The sequence below is a fragment of the Podarcis raffonei genome, chromosome 11 (genome assembly GCF_027172205.1).
Source record: "Podarcis raffonei isolate rPodRaf1 chromosome 11, rPodRaf1.pri, whole genome shotgun sequence".
In the NCBI taxonomy this organism is placed as follows: Eukaryota; Metazoa; Chordata; class Lepidosauria; order Squamata; family Lacertidae; genus Podarcis; species Podarcis raffonei.
Window position 1 is genome coordinate 10488047 of NC_070612.1, and position 22237 is coordinate 10510283.

General features: G+C 42.5%; 1 protein-coding gene across 5 annotated transcripts in view; it reads right to left on the reverse strand.

The window, feature by feature from the left end:
* Positions 1–3532: 3532 nt before the first annotated feature.
* Positions 3533–22237, reverse strand: part of DYM (dymeclin) — a 165583-nt gene continuing 146878 nt past the window's right edge. For all 5 annotated transcript variants that reach the window (XM_053408249.1, XM_053408253.1, XM_053408250.1 and 2 more), the window contains one exon: positions 3533–5970. In XM_053408249.1, the coding sequence (XP_053264224.1) occupies positions 5821–5970 (150 nt within the window). In that variant the 3' untranslated portion in view covers positions 3533–5820. The remainder of the gene's footprint in view (positions 5971–22237) is intronic.

The window sequence follows — 22237 nt, forward strand, 5'->3', positions numbered from 1 at the left end:
AAGTTAATGGCAAAAATAAGCTATCAATATGATAGATAATTTACAGAAGAGTGGAGGTCTTTTTTGGATTATTTTTTGGGGAAAATATCACAATCAGATTCGATAAAGGCAGGATATTAATGCAATAAAACAGGGGTCAGCAAACTTTTTCAGCAGGGGGCCAGTCCACTGTCTCTCAGACCTTGGGGGGGGGGGCGGACTATTTTTTTTTGGGGGGGGAATGAACAAATTCCTATGCCCCACAAATAACCCAGAGATGCATTTTAAATAAAAGCACACATTCTGCTCATGTAAAAACACGCTGATTCCCAGACCGTCCATGGGCCGGATTTAGAAGGTGATTGGGCTGGATCCGGCCCCCAGACCTTAGTTTGCCTACTGATGGAACAATAATAATAAAATGAACAACATAAAACAATAATGCATAACTGGACCTCGATTCTGTGCTCTGGCCCCATGAAGCAAAAGCAGCAGCAGCAGCCCTGAATTGGTGGAGTCAAAAAGGCAGCAACCTAAATGCCTTATGAAAACACAACGAGGAGCCATCATGCCTTTATAGAGTCATTATATTCCCACCATTTATTCGACCTACTTTGCAAAAACCTCCCACAGAGCTAGGGCCTATTTATAGCCTCTCCCTTTCCCCACAATATTATGTATATTTAAAACTTGGTTGGCGCTCAAGGCAGACATTCCATAAATAGTTACTGTTTACCCACCTACTTTGACAACCTCTTGTTCTGTACACAGAATGATTCCAAAAACACTTTATTTGGGATACAGACAAAATGGAGACAGTGATTCCTGAACAAGATCAGCTGAAGACATTTGTACAAATTGTTTTGGGGTTGTGATGTTGTCGGCAGGCGTCAAACCTAAAAGATTGTTTCCACTTGAGCGGTAATAAATGAATAAAGATTAAAACTTGGGGTTTAGTTAAAAAAAAAAAGTGGGAGGGAGGGAGCATGATACATGTTTATAAAATTATTCCTGGTATAGTGGGGCGTGGAGAAGAGATAAACATTCCTCTCTCACAATCCTGGAATTTAGGGGGTCACCCAGACAAGTAGAAAAATCCAGTGGATAGTTCCTTCGTGCAATGAAACAACTTTTGCAGAGTTCCCTAAAATGGGCTCTAGTTCACATGAATCAGGAAATTTCATTAAGAATACTTCTATCAACATAGCTAAGCAGAAGTTCAATGCTCAGAGGCAGTAGACCTCTCAGTACCCTATACAATGCACAAACAAGAGAATCACAGAATCTTAGAATTGTAGTCGGAAGAGATCCAGATAATTATTTCTGCTTGTGAACCTCAGATCCATGCCTTGTGAACTCTCAGAGGTGTCTGGATTCAGATTACTGGATTATGATTCAGCAAATCATAATTTGCTGTGCTCTTTAAATCTAAGGGTGTTTTAATCAGTTACTTAAAAACATGTATTTTGTGCCATTTTGAATGTCTGCAATATTAAAAATAATGCCAATACAACGACCATAGGTGCTATAACTTTAGCAGAGTGACCCTAATGTCCGGTGACATTCAACTAAATCCCATTTGCTTCCCATAAAACATTCAGAAGGGCTTTCATTTAGATTACCTTGCATAGTGCATTGCTAAAAAGTAGATCCAATGCTGACTTTTTTTGAGTCAGCTCTCTGTGTTAAGTCCCAATACATTTGTTTTTTAAAAAAGAAGTGTTTTGCATAACTAGCTAATTTTGTGCATTCATCTGCTGAGCTGAGCTCAGCTTTTCAAAGGGCTCTCTTTGGATGAAGCAGCTCCACTCTTGGCCTAGCTGGCTCAGTTTTTAAAATCTTAATAAAACACCAACGCTTTGTAACACTGCGGTCCAATGTTATCTGGGAAAAGCAAACCACTTGGAAGGCAAAAATAAGATGCCTGAACTTAGCTGGTGACTCAAATCCAGCTAAAGTTAAGTCTTGATTAACTCCAATTGCAACCAATTGGTTCCATGGGTTTCAACTGAACTAACAGCGCAGTCCCATAGAGTATACTAATAAGTGAGTCCCATTGAATTTAGTAGGACTCACTCCCAGGTATGTATAGGATTGCAGTGACAACTAATTTTTGCCGGATCGGAACCAGTGAGGTATACTTCTAAGCTTTTCAGTCACACGAGGGGTTCTGAGCATACTGATAACAGCTGATTTATGTACTTCTCACTGAGCAAGTAGGGAGAATGTCTTCCATGCTCTCTAACTTCAAAAATAGGCTAGAGATTCACTATTAAAAGAGAACGCTGAAAAAATCATGGAAAAGGGTAGGCCTCTGCAGAATCCCCCCTCCCTTTCACCATGGCTATGGTCCTGACTCATAGACACACGCAAAAACACCCCGCTTTGGGTTTCTGATCTGACCAAATGCAAATATTGAAATATGGTTATTTCGGAGTTATTTATTTTAACATCCTGGGCTTTACCTAAATGGTGCCCATGTAACTCTACCAACCAGAGAGGTGGAGCTGGCGAGTCTGACATTACTGAGCTGGATAGAACACTGGCCTAAATGTTGCAAGTCTCTCCTTGTGACGTTCTCAAAGCTGAAAATACCGCCCAGCGCTCCCAAGTGATAGGCGGAACGTCGGCACTTCTTACTACATAAAACAGAAGAATTGGCAGAAAGCATACAGATGTTTCTAGTTTAAAATCGCCAGCTTTCAGTAAAAGTTGTTTCCTTCTTTGAAAAAAGCGTTTGTTTCAGTAAATGCAATTTTGGAAAAATGAAAGGTCCCCCCCCGCTCCTGTCGAGTTTCCCCTCCCCTCCCTGGAAACGTTTTGGCAATAGGTGAAAATAGGAAGACACTGATTCTTGAACCTTGAGTTGGTAGGCCAGCCTTCCTCAACCTTGGCTCCCCAGTTATTGTTGGACTACAAAGCCCATCATTCCTTGCTAGCAGGACCAACTGAAAAGCAAGATGGGAGAAGCTGGTGGCCGCACTTCATAAAATCACAGGGTTGGGAAATCCTTTGCCTAGTGAAAGAAACCCTCTGCTTGAGGAATTTTCTATCTACTAAGCCGCTTTCTGAGCAAAAGCAGAATATAGAAACAGGTAATTTGCACCCTTGGCTCCATTGCTGTGAAACTCCCGCTCTTCTCCCTGGGAAGCCTTCCTGGGCCCATCATTGTATGATTTCATTACCAGGTAAATTATATAATGTTTTTGGAAGGCCTTTCAGAGATGTCGATTGCCGAGCATGATTTATTATTTGCTGCTATGACAGAAAGAGCTTTAGTTTTTTTCTGCTGGGGCTGATTGCTAGTGTACTGTTGCTATTACATTGTTTCCAGATTGATGCTTTGTTGCTGTTTGGATTCTTTTAATACTTTGTTGTTGCTCTTCTCTGTTTTGGGTAATTTGTAGAAGAAGGTTACACATTACATATATAGCCATTTTCTGGCACTGAACAGGAGCCCTGATTTTGAAATATGATTTCGCTAGCGTTTGCCAAAGTGATAAACATTACAGGGGAAAGGGAAGGACTACAGAAAACGCAAAACACTGCAATGCATGGTGCTTTTCCATCCTTTTTATTACTACATGGTAACTTTTCCACACCAAGTACTGAAAAGGATTTCCAAAGATGGTAGTTTATAGATCTGGAGGACACAAAGGAGTATTGATGGATGTACCAGACTGCAGTCTCCAGGACATCAATAGACCTTCATAGTGCCTAAAAGAGTCAACCACACAAGGATTAAGTTCAGTATAAAACCATCTCCTGTCTTGGGCCTATTCTGCTGTTTCAGCAATGAATCATGGCTCCTCCAGTTCTAGGCTTGCTGACCCATATTTAAAACCTGAAAAGAAAGCTCAAGAGTAAAAATGCTTCTTGTCTTGTGACATTCAGCAGCTCAGTGTCATCAGGATGGGACAGCCTGAACTGCAATAACTTGCTTTCTTAATTGGCCCTTGCAGACAGCACAAAGAAAACCCTTGTAATTTGGTTATATGATTGATTCCCTCCCAATCTGAAGACCTAGGTGGCCAGCAGGTCCTGCTAGAGATGTAATGGCGAGGATTACCTGACTACTTTCAATAAGCGACGAAGCCAGAAAAATGAATAGTGTTCAACGACTTTCAGCATTAGATATCCCACTGTAGTTTAATCCAACTGTTCCAGGCAAGCCTCAGAATTTGTTAACTTAGAAGAACACTTTTAAAACATTGACTTTTCCCAAGATGTGCAGTTGTGCAGTCAACAATCCTTTATTTAAAGGTTGCAAAAAACATTACAAAGAATTCACCTTCCTTTGACTAATATATCAAAAACAAAGAAAAGCCCAAGCACAGCATAAAATCGTATTTACTCCTATTTTCAATCACCTTCCAATTTTCTTAATGTTACACTGAAAACGTTGATAATTCAGTCTTCATATTGCCTCTTCCCCAAATCTGTGTCTGTGCAAAGTCCTATGAACTCAGATGCTATGCATGTCTCTCTACATCTGCAATTTTAAATAAATATGACAAGGATTTTAAGTTCCAATTGTGCAGAATGCCATACAGGACCTTGCTTAAGGTGGAAGGAAACACGATTCTAACATTTGTCAGGAGGTTTTTTTTTTCCAAAAAAGAGCAAAACATTCCACATAAAAAAGAGGTGTGTCATCATCTCCCTCCAATACATAATAAAGTGTGCCACATTTACCATGCTGGGCAAGGTAATATACTAATGTATGTCATCAGTTCCTTTTTCTCTGAAGCCTGGCATGCCGTTCTGTGCATTTGAAGGTAATCACCATAAGCCCACACTCCGTGTGAAAAGTTTACATTAAACATTTCCCTCTATTCTCCCCCATTTGCTGGCAAACACAGCATTTGCCCATTCCCTTTAAACCAGGGAGAATGAAAAAGTATATTGTAGGACACTCTTTTTAAACATTCAGAGATGTACGCATAACTGCACATCTCTGGCAAAAACCTGAAAGTACAGTAGGCACACCTCTGTTCTGCTGAATTTTGATCGCTTTCCCGCACCCTTCCAAGGAGTCCATGAAAATGTGTGAAATACAACACCAAAACTCTAGAAATGAATGGGCATGATCCGGTGGGAGAATCACCTGCACAACCCTTATTGAGATGGATACATTTTTTATATTTATTTTTTGCAGACGGCACTCCTTGTGGGCTGCTCTTAATTCTGTTAAACTTTCATTAAGTATTAGTAGCCAGAAAGACAAACCTTTAGTGCCTTATCAAAATCACGCTGAAAATCCTCCCTCATTGTAGAGGTCAACCTTATCAAAATCAAGGATTTATCCTTCCTGCCTCAATATGAAATAGCATTAATGCTGTAATATTTTTAAATTGCATCAGTCAGACGTTTCAGTTCTATACAACGTTAAAGGGGGGAGATTGTTCTGATGATCAGATGAGAAGCCCATAGCAACAACAAAAAAGTAACAATAATAAAAAAGTGAAGCACAACCAGAAAGCTTGAAGGAAACCAGCTTGCAAATGCTGATTTCTCAAATCAAAATACTTCCCCCCACTTCCCCATTTTACATTTTTGTTCTTAAGTTTTTTTAAAAGCTGCTCATTGCTAACATCTTGCTTTATCACCCCCAAGCTCAGAGCCGCTGGAAAAAAATCTCTTGGTTTTTTTTGTTTTCGTTTTTTTACAAATATATAAATAAAAGCATACAATCTTGTGAGAGTTCCCCTATTATTCTGGTTCCTAATAAGCCCCCTGAAAATGGCAGCAGAGCTGTACATTAGTAACAAACTTCCTGTTCCATAGGTTGAAGGGATGCATTCTGGGAGGGGGTGGGCGGGCCATGTGCATGTCTCCCCTTCAGCCAGAATCCATAGTAAAGAGCTGGATGTCTTGTGGGCTCCAGTAAAGTGCCACAGCAGAATTGTACACGAGGGACCAGACGTAAGGGATGAAGAACTCCTCAGGTTGTTCCTCTTCCACGTATTTAAACTTCAGCTCTGGGAATTTCTGGAAAGGAAAGGACAAGCAGAGAATGAATGAATGCGTGAAAGCCTGATGGAGACCCGAGAAGTCGAATCATTTCTTGGTGAATGCAACACGCGAGAAAGGAATTAATTCTTCGGGCCTAAAAGGAGGAAGTCGAGGAAGCCGGCAAGCTATTTGCTTTCTGGGAACACAGATCGGCTGCTCGATTCCAAGGTTCTTATGTTTTGTATCTACCCAATGTTCAGAACGCACATTCCAGTGGGAGAATGGCAATTATGCTGCCCTTTGTTCCTCGTAATACTTTCCCATAAAAGTTTATGGGGGAGGTGGGAGGAGGAGGAGAAGAAGAAGGTTGGCCTTGGGTCTTCTGCGTTGCTTCCGTTCTGCCCAGCCAGCTCCTTCCCTCCCTCTTGTCCTGTAAGCGTTGTCCAAAATGTATCAGTCGCAGAAGCACTCGATACCGCTGCTCGTATTAGCCTTTCGGAAGAAATGCATCAAGAATCTTCCTGCCGTGCTTCTCGCTGGAACTGGGACCAGCAGTCATTTTCTACAGTCCCTCCCCTTTGGTATTTATTCTGCAGCTACAGCCAAAACCAGGCTTCCTCAACCTGGTGCCCTCCAGATGTCTGAACTACAAATCCCATCACTCCTGGCCAAGAGCCATGCAAGAGCCACACATGTTATTTCATGTTGGGATGCCCTTAAAGGGGAAAAACAAAAATTAATGAGCTTCCCCCCCCCCTTTCCTTTCCTTTCCCTTTTTTTTTTTTACTGACTTCTAAATACTGCCTGTGTCAAGGGCTTGGCGGGAGTTCAGACAAAAGCCACATTTCAGCCATCAGTTCGAGCGAAGATAAAACACGTCCCACTTCGTTATTTATAATGATGTGGCCAAGGCTAAGTACAAACTGCCGCACTGTGACAGAAGCAGAGTGAGGCTGGCAAATAAGGGGCAGTGAGAGAAGGCAAAGGCCCAATGGAGAGAGTCAAGACTTCTTCTCCTGGGGGCTGGATCCCATATTACGGAGCGGTCTTAGGCCATCCGCTTCCTCTCACAAGTCCTCCAATTTATTGTGCTTCAATAAATTAGTTTTTCTTTTTTGTTATTGTGAACTGTCTTGAGGTTGTTTTTTTTTAGGAAGGGCGGTATTGATTTTTTTTTTTTAAAAATAAATGTGGCCAGAGAGTCCTATCTCCACATCTTGCCTTCTTCTGCAGCTGCTGTGAAGGTGGGTGACACAGCGCTTGACAGACAAAAGCCTGCCATGCTGCGCCAGAGTTGCTTTTGAGTAAACATGCACAGGGGCCAGGATGTAAAAGTCAAGACCCAAAGACCAGCATGCAATCTGGAACTGCTATATAAAACAGGCTATCTATGGGCACAGTTGAACACTTCTAAGTTCCATAAATTCCAATGGGAAAGATTTAGTCACATGCTGGATCGTTCCCTAAACAATGAAGCAAAGTGATAAAAATGTCTTCCTGTCATATGAATACACATGAATACATTGTGGACGAACGGTATGCGCACACGTGTGTTTGTGTCATGACTAAATTAAGTCCCACTGGTTTCAACAGTCTAATTATGACAAAATCTGGATCTAACTCACAGATGACCGTCTGAGCAGGCTATCCGTTCTGATCCCCAAGAGGCCACCTTATATATTTCCAGGCAATTATCCTCTTTGTATTGATCAAGCCAGGTGCTGGCAGGTGCCAGTGTTGGCATCTTGAGAGACAATGGAAGAGGGCACCATCAGGGGTAAAGTCAAAGTGCTGGTGAGTTTCAGTGCCTGCTGTGACTCTAGAGATCAATACGGGGGCTCTCCCAGCAAGAAAGGCAACCCAGAGTGCTCATATGATAGTGATCCATGCGACGGTCACCTCCAGGCTTGACTACTGTAATTTGCTCTACGCGGGGCTGCCCTTGGAGCTGTCCCAGAAACTCCAGCGGGTACAGAATGCTGCAGCGAGGCTCCTCTGCCAAGGGAGCATATTCACCCAGTGCTTTTCAAGCTGCACTGGCTCCCGGTGGAGTACAGGGTCAGATTTAAGGTGCTGCTTTTGACCTTTAAAGCCCTTCATGGCCTAGGACCCTCGTACCTACAGGACCGCCTCTCCCGGTATGCCCCACGGAGAACCTCAAGGTCCATAAATAGCAACATCCTAGTGGTCCCGGTCCCTAAGGAAGTTAGATTGGCTTCAACCAGAGCCAGGGCCTTTTCAACTCTGGCTCCGGCCTGGTGGAACGCTCTGCCTCATGAGACCAGGGCCCTGCAGGATCTGATTTCTTTCCGAAGGGCCTGTAAGACAGAGTTGTTCCGCCTGGCCTTTGGCTTGGAGCCAATTTGATTCCCTCCCTCTCTCTTTTTTCTTTTCCTTCTCCTCCTGCGATGAGGCTACATTTTAATATTTTAATGTTTCGTTATTTTAATGTGGTATTTTAATTTTGTTTTTTAAGTTGTAATCATTCAACTTGTTTTTATTATTGCTTGTAAGCCGCCCTGAGCCCGGCCTTGGCTGGGGAGGGCGGGGTATAAATAAAAATTATTATATTTTATTATTATTATATCATACTTAACGCCAATAAGGTTGAGCTTATAACTTGTAACTGCCATTTCCCATGATGTTTTTGCAGCATTAGCAGCACCCTAGTGACCTCTCTGGGACACAAGCCTGGGCAGGATACGTAGAAGTCCTGGGCTGCCCAGGCAACAAGACCTCACTGCAGGCAATTCAGTTTCACTGTCACATGAACTCACCCTGGAGGGAAAGCCCTCTTCTTGCGCTGCCTTCTCTCCAAAATGAAACTGCTCAGTCCAGTCTAAGCCTGCTCACCCCATGCCCTTGTAATGCTAACATTATTTGCCTAAACAACCACAAGAAGTCCTGTCCTTCCTTCCCGAGAAAAGCTGAGTCTGAGCTGGTGGCTGGAACAGGACTATGTAGCTAGACGGGTCCAAAGTTTACCAGACTGTCTGAGCCACCGAGTCTGCGATAGAATGCAAAACCATGGGAAGTCCCCATGAACAGATGCAAGAGCGGCAGTTTCACTGCTACTTTCGTGCATAACCCCCATAGGCGCCCAAAAGATCATGCAGATAGCAGGAGAATATTATAACCCTTTGCTCCAGAGGGTTAAATGCTACTCGAAATCAGGAGGCCGCTGCAGTACATTAAAGGTCAGCTTACAGCTTCCACCAAGGACCTCCTGTGCTTTGCAGTGCCCTCCTGCTTATCAGTATTTATATATTTAAAATATTTCTCTGCCATCCTTCTACCATTCAGCCTTCAAGACAGCTAGTGTAGAAATGCAGTTCAGGGGGAGAAAATACAAAACAGATCAGAACAAAAACTAGACTGAAGTTAATTTTTTAAAACTTCACTGGATTAAAAGAGAAGCTCATTTAAATCAATCAATCAATCAATCTAACCTGATGCTGAAAAGAAAAGGAATAAAAGAAAAGAGGAGTAGGTCAACATCTCTGGGAAGAGAACAGCACAACTTGGGAGCCATGACTGAGAAGCCACACATCAAACCTCAAAAGGTGGGAGCACCAGAACAGGGTGTCAGATGACCACTATAGCCAATGGGCAGATAGATATGGGAGAAAGTGGTTTCCAGGTAGCCTGGCCCTAGGCTGTTCAAGACTTTATAGGTCAACACCATCTCTTCAAATTGTGTCTGAAAACCAACTGGGAGCCACTGGAGATTTTTGAGCCATGGAGTGATATGTTCCTAGCACAAAAGCCATCCTTGTTGTGTCACATTGTGCTGGAGGTCTGATTCATCTAAGTTCAGGCTAGATCCTTCTGTGTAGTGGCACCTGTCTTGTGAAGCATACTGTCCACTGATGTTAGATAATGGCCAATGTTGCTCACCTTTCGCCAGATGCCAAAAATATAACAACGACTACTACTACTCCTTATTATTTATACCCCGCCCATCTGGCTGGGCTTCCCCAGCCACTCTGGGCAGCTTCCAACAAAATATTAAAATACAGTAATGCATCAAACATTAGAAGCTTCCCTAAACATATATATTCCCTAAATATATATTTCTACAGGCTTTCCCCCAGCTAGCATTGGATTTCTCTTTGAAAAACTTTTTATCAGCTTTGGTTTGTTGTTATTCATTGTTGTTATATACTATTATGATGTTTGGCACAGTTTGGTGGTCTAGAAATCTTTCAAATACAGTGGTACCTTGGGCTATAGACGCTTCAGGTTACAGACTCCACTAACCCAGAAATAGTACCTTGGGTTAAGAACTTTGCTTCAGGATGAGAACAGAAATTGTGCGGCGGCGGTGCGGCAGGCCCCATCAGCTAAAGTGGTATCTCAGGTTAAGAACAGTTTCAGGTTAAGAATGGACCTCCAGAATGAATTAAGTTCTTCACCTGAGGTACCACTGTAGATAAAATACAATGAAAGCAGTGAGTTCCAGTTAAGAACTCAGGTGCTGAATTTTTAATCAGATGGTGCTTCCAAACTGGTTTTTAGAGGCAGTTCCACATACAATCCATTGAAGTAATCTAATCTGGAAGTTACCAAGGCATTGGATAATTATGGCAAGATCATCTTTTTGCAGAAACAGACATAATAGTCTGGCCATGGCTGTTAAGTCGAAGGGGGGCTTAAATATGAGGCCAACGTCTAAAAACAGAAGAAGGTGCTAATGAATTTGCGAGGGACAGCTGGAACATGCTCCCTCACCATGCCTCTCATGTGCCAATGTGCCTGTATGCTTGATGTTAGTGAGAAAGGGGTTGCATGTGCACAGGACTCGGACAGGGAAGCTTGACTATAGTTACTTACTAATCCTGAATATGCAGTGGTCAGTGGTCAGAATCCTGCCACTTCTGTGTTCAGGAGGAACACATGAAGGGTAGTTGGATCGTGTTCATCCCCATGGGGGATAAAGTGGTCATAAAAGCTGATGCATCTTGTAGATTTTTTTATATTCACATTTAAAAACGTATACTTTGAACATGACAAACTTGTGTGTACAGACCCATGTGTGTTGTGCTATTGGCTAAAGCTCCCTACTGAGCTTTGCACTTAGTGGCAAACACGTTACTGGGGATCAAAAGGAGACGGTTGCTGTGCTCATATCCTGCTAATAGGCTTCCCTGGTGCACTTGGTTGGTCACAGTGGTAGCAGAAAACTGGACTAGGTAGGCCTTTGGTATTCCTATGTTCTTATGAGTTTATTACTGATCCTTATGTGGAATGGTCCCAAGATCCCATGTCTTTGATTTCCACTGTCCCACTTTCTTTCAACTCTGAACACAGTGAATCTCAGTACAACATACAAGATGTGTTCACTGCTTTCAAGATGCTTATGCCCTTCTCTGCTACAACAGACAAATAATTCATGCTTTCATAAGGAGAAAGTTTAAGTGCCCTGGACAAACCTGTAATATTTTATTTACTTTCAATGGTTTCAATTTGTGCAAAACTAACTGAAAGCAATAAACTCAAACTTTTGCAAACAGCAAGCTGTTCCTTTGAAGGCTCATTCTCTTGCCCAGGCTGTCTGCAGTGGTGCTTGCCATTGTCTTTTCTGGAGTATTAGGCAAGTTGGAGATCCCCCTGAGCCTCACAAGTGCACCCCCCTTTTCAGGTTCCACTGGCACTGTTTGCATTGCTTTCCTTTTGCTGCCGACAGAAAGTCGCCGCGACCTGCATCAGCTGAAAATGGGGATGTGATTCAGTTGAAGTGTCCACATGGTATGCAGCTGCAGAGTCTGCCTGATAGTATCTTTATGCCTTTTTTTGGACTTACAGAAGAGACATCAACTGTGGAAAAACTCACAGTCAAGAGAGACAAAGCAGACCAGTGGAAATTTACAGGGCAAAGCAAGTTCTGTCCCCTTTCATCTGCAGGCATGCCTTGACTATAAAGCTCATTAGAGCTTTAATGCTAAATGAGTTTAAAGAGCCAGCCTCGTGGCCATTTCTCACATATACACAGCACTCTCTTGCATTGCTCCCTAGAAGTTGCTTATGGCTCATAATGGTGCTCAGTGTGCCAGCCCGAGCTGTAGGTAGTTTTGGCACCATATCCTAGCATGGGAAGAAGCACAGCTTAGTAACAGAGCTAATCTTTGCATGCAGACTGTTTCAGGTTCAAACTCTGATCCACTGTGCAAAACTCATGCTATGGTGGAAAGGGCTATAAAATCAAGAACTCTCAAGCTGAAATCCTATTAACTGGATCACAGCAGCTGAGATCAATGGAACATGATCACAAATCCCAGACAAGAGATTATTTAGGTAATATGCAGTTCCCTCAGTGTTCAGCAGCAACTTCATGAGAACTCCTAGGACTATATCCTAAAACCCCACATGAGAATTTGCCAATTGTGATAGTTACTGGCCTGGCTTTTGAACTTGGCACCCAGTTCACAGGACTACAACTAGTCTGGGAATGCAAATAAACAAGTCTTCTCCAAAGTGTGACAAGCCATCTCATGAAAGCTATATGGAGGTAGTCCAACTAAAGAAACAAATAGCAGATCTGCTGCTTATTTGTGTGGATAACAGTATCAAATCTTGTAAGAAATTTAACACCACGCATCTCTCCTACAAAACGCACACACATATGGGAAAGGGTATTTCATTTATGTATCAAGTAGGAACGGGTTTTAAGAAAATGTCCTTTACCAAACTGACTCGGTTTGGTTCTTTTAGTCCCACAGAAGAAACATCTGGAATTGGAACAGTATTTAAGACCTTACCCCATCAAACAGATCCCTGGTTAAAAATAATAATCAGTTAATTATACAAGGCCACCTTCAACTATAGTAGAGGGTATGATGATAATTTGCAAGGTATGACTCAAGTTTCTCTACTAGTATGAGAAGTAGAAGCAATTACCCATATACAGCGGCAAGGACACTTTTGCCAACTAACCACAAACCAGAGGGAAAAAGGACAAAGGAGGGAAGAAAACAATAGATAATTTCCACTCCCATTTAATATCAGCCAAACCCCTTTTGTATATTTTAGGAATTAATATTGGATAAGTATGTGATGCAGCTATTTATAGCAATGGACATGCTTTAGTTATATTTGTCAAGTTACAGACATGAAACAATTGGAAAGGAGTCTAGTGCTATGAACTTGCCCCCCTTTTTTTACAGTGTGCCGTCTAAATTATGTCTTTGGGCTGCATTTTCAAGATGGCAGAGAAGACATTAACAAGAGAGGCAGACTGCGGGTGAAAAAACACACAAGGCTTAGCTTGTTACGTCCATGTTGGTCTTATAGAACTAAAGTCAAGAGTAGTTTAAGATGAAAGGTCACAATTGCTGCAATTCAATGGACACTTGGGAGAAGCCCCATGGCATGCAATGAGATTTACTTCTGTTTAGCCAGGCACAGGATCAGACTGTTGATAGAAAAGGTAACACATGCTTTTTAGTGCCATTTATTTCAATGGGAGAGTTAAAGCACATTACTTTCCTTTGTCCCACTGAAACTGATAGGAGTAAAAAGTGTTTCAGTTTGGCTGGAACATGCTGAAATGAAACGCCTCATTCAGCTCTTCTTCAGACAAGAAATAGATGAGAATAATCACAACAGAGAATAGTGTGTTGCTTGTTTCGTCTCTGAAGGACAACAAAAAATGATCTGTAAAAAAAGTCACTCTTAAATCTGCTCCAACTCACAAGGCGGAGATATGTACATAAAACACAATTCCATTTACTAGATCAGCTAAAGAGCAAACAAACTTTAAAAATGCACAAAATTCTGCAGGATGCGGACTGGGAAGACATACAAGGCAGTCTAATAACAGAGATCACCTTTGCTACTCTGTGTGCCCTTCATATTCTGGGACAAATATGGATAAAAGCCCTTTCTAAACAAAAGCATGGAAAGTAGAATTACGTGCTTATGTAACGGAGACTAAAGTGTACACAATCTGGGAAATGGAGAAAGAGGTGTTAACACCGTACAATATTCATTTGGGTCCGTGGGGGCAACTCCCTGAAATAAATAGGTGCTTTGTCTTTTTATGTAGGGAATTACGTGGGCATGAGGAATGATTTCATAATGGGATTAGACAGACAAGGGAGGGTTATGCACTACGTGACAGAAATGGTTGACGAGGAAACTGTTTCAAGGCAGACATATTGGGAAACAATTGAGGAAAATGACAAGATCCCTCTAAACAAGCAAGCAATAAACTACTGACTAAAAAAACAACAACCATAAAACGGTTCTACTTCCTGACCTTGCTAAAGCATTTGTGACCCCATTTAAGCATACAAAGTGATTGACTGCTCAGACAGATAAGTAAAATCCCTTTGTATGTTTCTGAGTTTGGGGAATTAAAAACTGAAAAACAGAATAATCCCCAGACCTGCATTAACGCAGTCATTGCATATTGTCATCTTGCCCTGCCATACAAAAGGAGATGAGCCTATTAGGGAGCTACTGGGGACAACCCTCACTGACACGAAATGGACATCAATTGCTTCCTGGCGAGGGATTTGAAGAGGACACATATCAGCTGGAGGCTATTTTTGGACATGCCATGAAAGCACTGCATGAGCTTTAGAGCTAAAACGTCTTCTTATTTCATTTAAATATGAAAAACCTTACAAGGTAGATGATGGTTAGTGCCTTAACCTGCACATTAAGCACCTGAAGTGCCAAAGAGAGGAATGGCAAAACAAATTCTCTGCCTCCACCAAGTCCCAGTTTCAATCACTGATGTCTCTTAAGTTTAAAGGACCACAGGGAGCAGAAGAGGAAAAGATCTGTGCCTGAGACCCTGGAGAACCTCCCTCCCTACCAGAGTAGACAGCACTAAACTAGATGGACCAACAGTCATACGCTCATAGAATCACAGAATTATAGAAATGGAAGGAACCCCCAAGGCTCATTTAATCCAACTCCCTGTAGTCACAACTAAAACTTGCCTGACACATACTCATCCAAGGTCTGTCCTTTCCCAGAAATACCACATGCTATAAACTTGAGCACAAATATTTTGCCCAAAATGGCACCAAAAGTCAGCACATTTTGCTTGCTCAAGTGACAGTACAGTTAACTCTTCACAAGCCCCATGAAAACCAAGAATGGGCATTTTTGCCTCTTGCCTTCCCTTGCTGCCCCTTGCAAACCAAGTTCTATGACAATGTGCTGACTTTCTCCCACAGAACTATTACTAAGTAAAACTCTTAACAATTTTGTTAATTGTTCCACTTCATTGTTTGTAAACTTGGCTGGTGGCCCCTTTGTCAGCCCAATCCACTGGCTTCTGTGCACACATGAAGTTCCACCAAGAACTGTATATGAAACAGTCCTTGGTACTGGAGGATGGAATAGTCCTGGGATGCATGGAGCTCCATCCATGGTACTTGAATACGGACAGTTATAGATTGTTGTATGTTGTATGAAAATTATTATTTCAGAAATCTGAATTCAACCCAATGACCATCACTCTATAAACCTCTCGACTCAATACCTAAAATAACTTCATTAAGAAACAGGAATATTTACAATAACATTTACATTACCAAATAAAGTTATTTTAGGTTCTGGAGACATGTCTGGCATTAAATGCTACTGATCAACTGTTTTAAAATAGTTTTCCCTTTTTGGGACATTATTCAATATCCATATTAATTCATTTTCTGTTATGTAACAATTAAAATTTCTCTTCCATTTGTTTTAAAAGAAAAAGGAAGTTGCTCGTGATTTAGCAAGAAAAATATAATTTTACTTGTAAGGTAAAAAAGTAGAGGACCCTATAATCCAACTATCAACATTTGATTCTATGCATAGGTAGTAATATTTAACTTTTAAGTTGCATAAGTCTCACCTAATATACTGAAAAATAAATGGTTAAAAAACTTCCACTTTAATGACCAAGTCATCACAGGGAATTTCATAGTTATCAGTCATGAAACCGTTTTTGTATCCAAATAAAAAGATTCCATAGGTTCTATTTTTCACTACTGCTTATTTGTTCATTATAAAATATTAGTGTTAAAAGGGGTTAAGCCTAGGCTAAAAAATGATTCATGGTGTTTAGAGAGCAAAATGTTTCAATAATTGTTACATAGCTCATCTCTGGAGGCAGAGTAAATCAAGTATCTCATTCCAACATATTCTTGTACCACCATAGCAATCTTAATGATTTACAGCAATCAAATAGAGAAACCAATTTCACTGCATAATAATACTGGGACTAAGGATATGTCTGTATTACATACTGAAGCCAATTTTTAAATTGATTGGTAAACTGTTTAGGTGATTTCCTCTGGGAGAACCTTTATCATTGTAGTCTTGTGCCAATTCCAAAAATGCTCACCCAGATCTCTAGGCTTTATCTGGAACAATAATGCTAAGATGCCTTATTTGAAAATCATACTGTTTAAATAGGCTTAAAGCCAGTTATAGCTAGTAGTGTAGACATGCCCCAGCTAACTATTGAAGTGAGAGGAGGCCACTTCTGTAATCTACTTGAAACATTCAGACATAAATTGAATAATGCATACATAAAATGACAACATGTTACATTGGGATCCAGGCTTTAAAACATTTTTAACAGCAGAAAGTTCCTGATTGGATCTAGGAATTGTGTAAACAGATATTTAAGATGAAGTCAAGCAGTGTTAGAAACACAGATATACAAGCCAGTCGCCGATCTTAAACCTAGGTTATGGGCGCAACAACAGAATGTCTAGGCACTCTTTTCTATAACAAGAATCCAGTTTTAATCTGAAATCTTAGGCTCAGTACTGCGCCCAGAGCTCAGAAACTGCTCACACTAATGAAATTCCCTGTTGCAACTTGCACCTCAAATGATGGGAGTTTCGAACACTGAGGTCAAGGTATGCAAAATGGAAGTTGGTCCTGATTAACACGCACTCATTCCTCATCCCCAGTGCAATCTCCTTTCGTATTCTCTGCCTCAATAACCAGATTTCTGACAATTCCCATGTTACAGCAGAAATGGGGAAAGACGTGGTGGTGGTGGCGTTCATTCTTATTTGTCCCCACCATTCTCTGAGTTGTACAGTATGAACCAGCCCTTGGCTTCGGCGTAGCCAGGGATGGTTCCAGTTTCGCCACATTTAAACTGCAGAGATTAAGCAGATGGGGCTCCTAAAAGGTGAAAAACCCCTTCCTTGTTTAAAAATAGACTTCTGCGTTTTTGGTTTCACAAAAATCCTTTTCATGCGGAGAGTGGCAGAAGGAACGGCAGCGTGAGTCAGCCTGCATGCTTTTCTAAAGAAGAGGCTCCAGACATGCTTTCACCCAGAACTGGTGCAAAGCAATGATATCATTGCAAAAAGGCCTAAGGAGCCAGAAAGGACAAGCTGTGGGCAAGCGGGGGTAAAGGTCACACCCAGCACACCAGTGCCCATTACCACATCTGGTCTGTTTCAGGAGCTGGAAGGCAATGGGGCCTGCCTCTCTCTCTCCCCATCTGCCCAGCCACCTCCAGAGCAAAAGCCCCAAATATCTTTCCCAAGCCCATCCCTCCCAACAGACTGGTGCCTAACCGAAACAGAACTCCATGGAACCCGCTTTAAAGTTTTTTCTGCATAGATGCAGCTAAAACCGTTCATCAACCCCTGTCCTGTGACCTCTTATGTACGGTGCCTGAAGGCATGTAACACCCCCTCTCTCTTTTTGCTTATGGAAATGGGGATGGCGTAGCTTTGGCAAAACAAGTGTCCAGCAGTGGCAATAAGTTTCTTAATAAAGTTCTTGATTTTGTACGTTTTAGTCTGAGAAAGCCAGACCTGTAAATATTACAAAATGATAACAATCGCTTAAGAACAAGAGACAGACTTACTGTCACCAGCTGTTAACTTTCTGATCAGGGCAGCCTAGGAAGTGGGTCCTTATCTGTCTTAGTTCAGGACATGCTGACTAACACCCCTATTGAAGCAGCAGACCTTTGGCTCCACAATCTTTGTGTATTGGAAAATGTACGCGGCTGCCTGACATTACTCCCTTCTTAAGTAACTGAAGGTCTCAGAAGTGTTCAGAGAACTGTAATCCGGGTGGAGAAGGCCAGACACTGAAACGGGAGAAAAATCAAATTCATATCCCTGCTCAGAGAAATGAAGATGTATTGCAACAGCAAAGTCTCTGAAAGTTCAACTGTTCCAGGACAGAAAAAGGAAGAAAGAAAAGTGGAGACAGGCGAATAGTGATGGAGTAAGAACATGCATCACACCCTGGGTGGAACGGGTTTAGTTATTTGCTTAAAGATGACTGCATCTTTCCAGAGCCACAGTGTGGAGAGTCATGGGATGCTAACAAGGTTGCTTACGGGTGGCTTGCTCTACCTCTGTATCTCCCCATTCACGGCCTACTGAAAGCCCAGATAAGGGAAGCTAAGCTGCCTTTAGCAACTCCATTTTATCTTTCTATGCCTTTCTGACACGGCTGATCAGGAGTGCTGGATCACAACTGAATAACTTGAGAGGCGTTCATGAGATAGCTTGAGTGCCTCTGCTCATTCCTATGGCTACTGGGAGTTTGCAGCCCAAGATGTAGCTAGTTAATTAAAATCAGTATGTGAAGTTCAGTCCCCTCAAACTGGTCCCACCCCCCAATACCTGCCAGGTCAGAGCAGTACAGTGAATGCAGTATTCCCCCATCAGGGTCCATACTTCTGGGTTAGCAGCACTATGTCCCTGTGACTCCCTGCCCTACAACCTTCAGGTTCCCAGCCCTCCCTTGTCTGCTCATTTCCTTCACACCACTTGTGTACAGCCATTTGTGTGAAGTTCTGCCCTCATCAGAGGCTGTTCAGTTCTTCTACTTCATGACTCCACCATGCATTTCTTTCGTTCAGATCCTTGCTTTCCCTTTTATTTAGCTCCAATGGGAACCATTGCTGCTGTCCAGGATGCTGGACAAGATTTCCTTTTGTCTGATGCAGCAGGGTTCTTCTTCTCTACCCGATATCTTGATCACAACACCTCCATCCCATACCTCCCGTCTCCTGCAAGCCTCATTCTTCTATCCTTCCTTCAGGCACCTCAGTTTTAGTAGTCAGTCTGCTCCCTTTCTGCTTCTAGGACTCCTTGCCCCTTGGCTGGCCAGGACATATGCCCAGTCTTCAATTTCTCTCTGTGTGGTCTTAGACTGAGCCAAACTGACAATGTTCTCTCCTCTTTCAAAAGCTGGGCTGCAATACTGCTTAGCTCCCTGAGCAATTGAGCATCTCATGCCAACTCACAAGCGCAATCAATCGGCACCAGATGCGCCACCACAAGAACAATATCAATTATTATTGCATTTGTATCCTGACCTTACTCCAAAGAGCTCAGAGTAGCACACATGGGGTTCTGTGATGTTATTATCCTCACATACACAAAGTGGTGTGCTGAGCAGATGGAAAATACAAGACGACAAGCAACTTTAAACCATGATTTCCCTACTGCATTTATGGAAGTTCAAATCATGATGCAAGTGCTTAATTATGGTTAATACAAAAAAAAAGTTTGCTATGGTGTCTAAATTAATATTTGATTCTCCACACTAGGGTTTCCCAAACTTGGCTCTCCAGCTGTTTTTGGACTACAATTCACATCATCCCTGACCGCTGGACCTGCTAACTATAGATGATGGGAGTTGTAGTCCAACAACAGCCAGAGACCTAAGTTTGGGAAACCCTGCACTACACCAATCTGGCTTTCTTCCTAGGGAAGGGAAGACAGATTCTTGCCTTTATCTTCCTGGGATCAGCTCTGAGGAAATGGACAGCTTTTTTTCTTGGTACTTCAGACCTTGATCAGTGTGCATTTGAGGCTGCTACAAAAGATTCTGGGAATGTTTGGATTATGCTGCTATGAAGTAGACCAGTGACAAATAACTTTCTATTAAGTTTCTGTATGACCCAGGTCCTGCAGCCTCTGAGATGACTCAGTGTCTGGCCATGAAAAGGGACTCGATGTGGGCAAGCCTAAACGAAACTGAATGCCAACAAGACTGAAGTAATGATGAGCTCTCTGTATGTTTTGCTCTCCCTTTCCAAGCAGTGAAAAGATCATGATAAGTTCATGGTCAGTTGTTTTTGGAAAACGATGCACTGGGATTTTCTTTGCCATTTGAAGACAGTTTGGAAACTTCAGCTGGTGCAGATTTCAGCGGCTGGGTTGCTCACCAGGGCAAGATGGTTTGAGCATGGAAGCCAACCCTGGCCTGGCTACACTGGCTGCCAATTAGTTTCTGGGCCCAACTCAAAGTGCTGGTTTTGACCTATAAAGCCTTAAACAACAGAGGACCATATTACCACTCCCCGTATGAACCAACCTGGACCTTGCAATCATCATCTGAGGCCCTTCTTGTGTGCCTCCACTGCAAGAGGTCCGAAGGGTGGCAACACAAGTACGGGCCTTTTCTGTGGTGGCTCTCCACTTGTGGAATGGTCTCCCCAGGAAGTCTTGCCTGGTGCTTTCCTTACATATCTTTAGAAAAACATGCTTCTTCTCCCAGGCCTGTGTGTGTGTGTGGAGTGGGGTGTCACTGTTTTTGTTAGTTACTATGGTATGCATTTTTGTGTTTTTATATTATAGAAATTTAAAAGACAAAGACAAACACACACACACACACTCTTTTTACAAATCAGGAAGGTTGGGAAAAAAGAATAGGGATGCAACAGTGAGGCCATGCAAGTCTCAAATCAGAATCAAGAATCGGTCTCCAGAATTCAGCTAACGCCGAGAACATTAGATTACTTTTGCTGCATGCTATTAGCTTCTAGCATTCATCACAGGCAATACCACTCCTTTCTCAGCTACAAACTATGAGTATGATCGACTTCCGGGGTGGCGCCATCGGTAATGGCGGATTCCCTCTGATCTGGAGGGACTGGCTCCACGGAAAATGGGTCTGTTCCGCTACGGCGAAGCGGGAACCCTTTAAAAAATCACAGGCGGATGAAGCCTGTGACCATGGGACTCGGTGGGCACCTTTCGCGCCCCCCCAATCCGTAAAGGAACCCAACTACGGGTTCCAGAGCGAAGAGGGGCAAGTGGCGCGGTGCTGAGAGTCAACTGCTTCTTCCGTGGAGCGAAGCCGCATAGCTGTTGCCGGAGAGCGCTACCTTTTTCCTGGGACAATTTGGCTACAAAAACAACTACCCGTGAGTAGATTAAATTTGGACAATTGGACTTTAAACAACGACCAGTGAGTAGAACGGAAAATTGGATTGAGAAATTCTTCTTAAATTGGCACTGAAGCGGGAAGGTCTAAACAGGAAGTCAGCCTTTCGTTTCTTGTAGATAGATTAAAGCAAAGACATGGTAAACTAGAGTTCAAAAAATCGTTCGCAAAGGATCAATTTTCATCATTTAAAAGTACTGAACCCCCTTCGGAAGCAGGAGAAGAGGGGGGATTTTTTCCAGATTGTTTAAACCTGCAGAAGAGAGTGTAAAGAAAAGTAATTTTCCACCGTCTTGAACCTGGGAGCGGGGTGTCAGGACAGAAGCTTTTGGGAAGTTCATTGACTACAGACAAACGTTTGTGACAGACAGTCAAAAGAAGAGAAACATAGTGATTCCATTGTTCTCCTTCGCATGTTAAAGGAACAAATATTGACAAAATATCTGAAAAAGGAAACTTTGTTGTTAGATCTGCTTTTGGAAAAAAAGAAAGAAAAGAGATGGATACAAATAGAAGTTTTTCCCCTAGAGGGAGCTTGTGAAACTGTTATTGAATTTGAACTGGGGAGCTTTGCAGCTGCAACAGATTAAGACCATGGGAACAGACTTCTGACCTTGCATAACAATGTACTCAGAGGCTCTGGTGCGTGCTTTCTGCAAGACAAGTGCTTTACTGGAACAGTTACATGAGAAGACGGAACAGTTACATGAGAAGACGGATTTGATGACTGTTGCGATTAGAAATTTTGGACAGGCAGTGGGTATCTATATAGAACCCACCCAGGAACCAACTTGTGCTCTGACTGATCAGATGAGGGAGGAGGTTGTTGTTGGACCTCGGGTGGCAGAGATGGAGGGAGCTGTGGCCCAGCAGGAACATGAGTTGTTGGATCTGGCAAATGAATTTGGAAAAAGCCAGATTTGGAGAGATAGAGTTGTATTTGGCTTGGAGATGGGGGGCTGGATAGACCCCCCCTATGCAGGGATGTTTTGACCTTTCAAGTCTGGCAATGGGCCGTGAGGAGTCTGGGGTTGTGGGGGTCCTCAACTCTGGAGGGGGTTTGAAACACGTCTTTAAAAAACACATGGAGTTCAGTGTGGGCTATGGAAAAGGGGCTGATCTGTCGAGAAGGGACAAA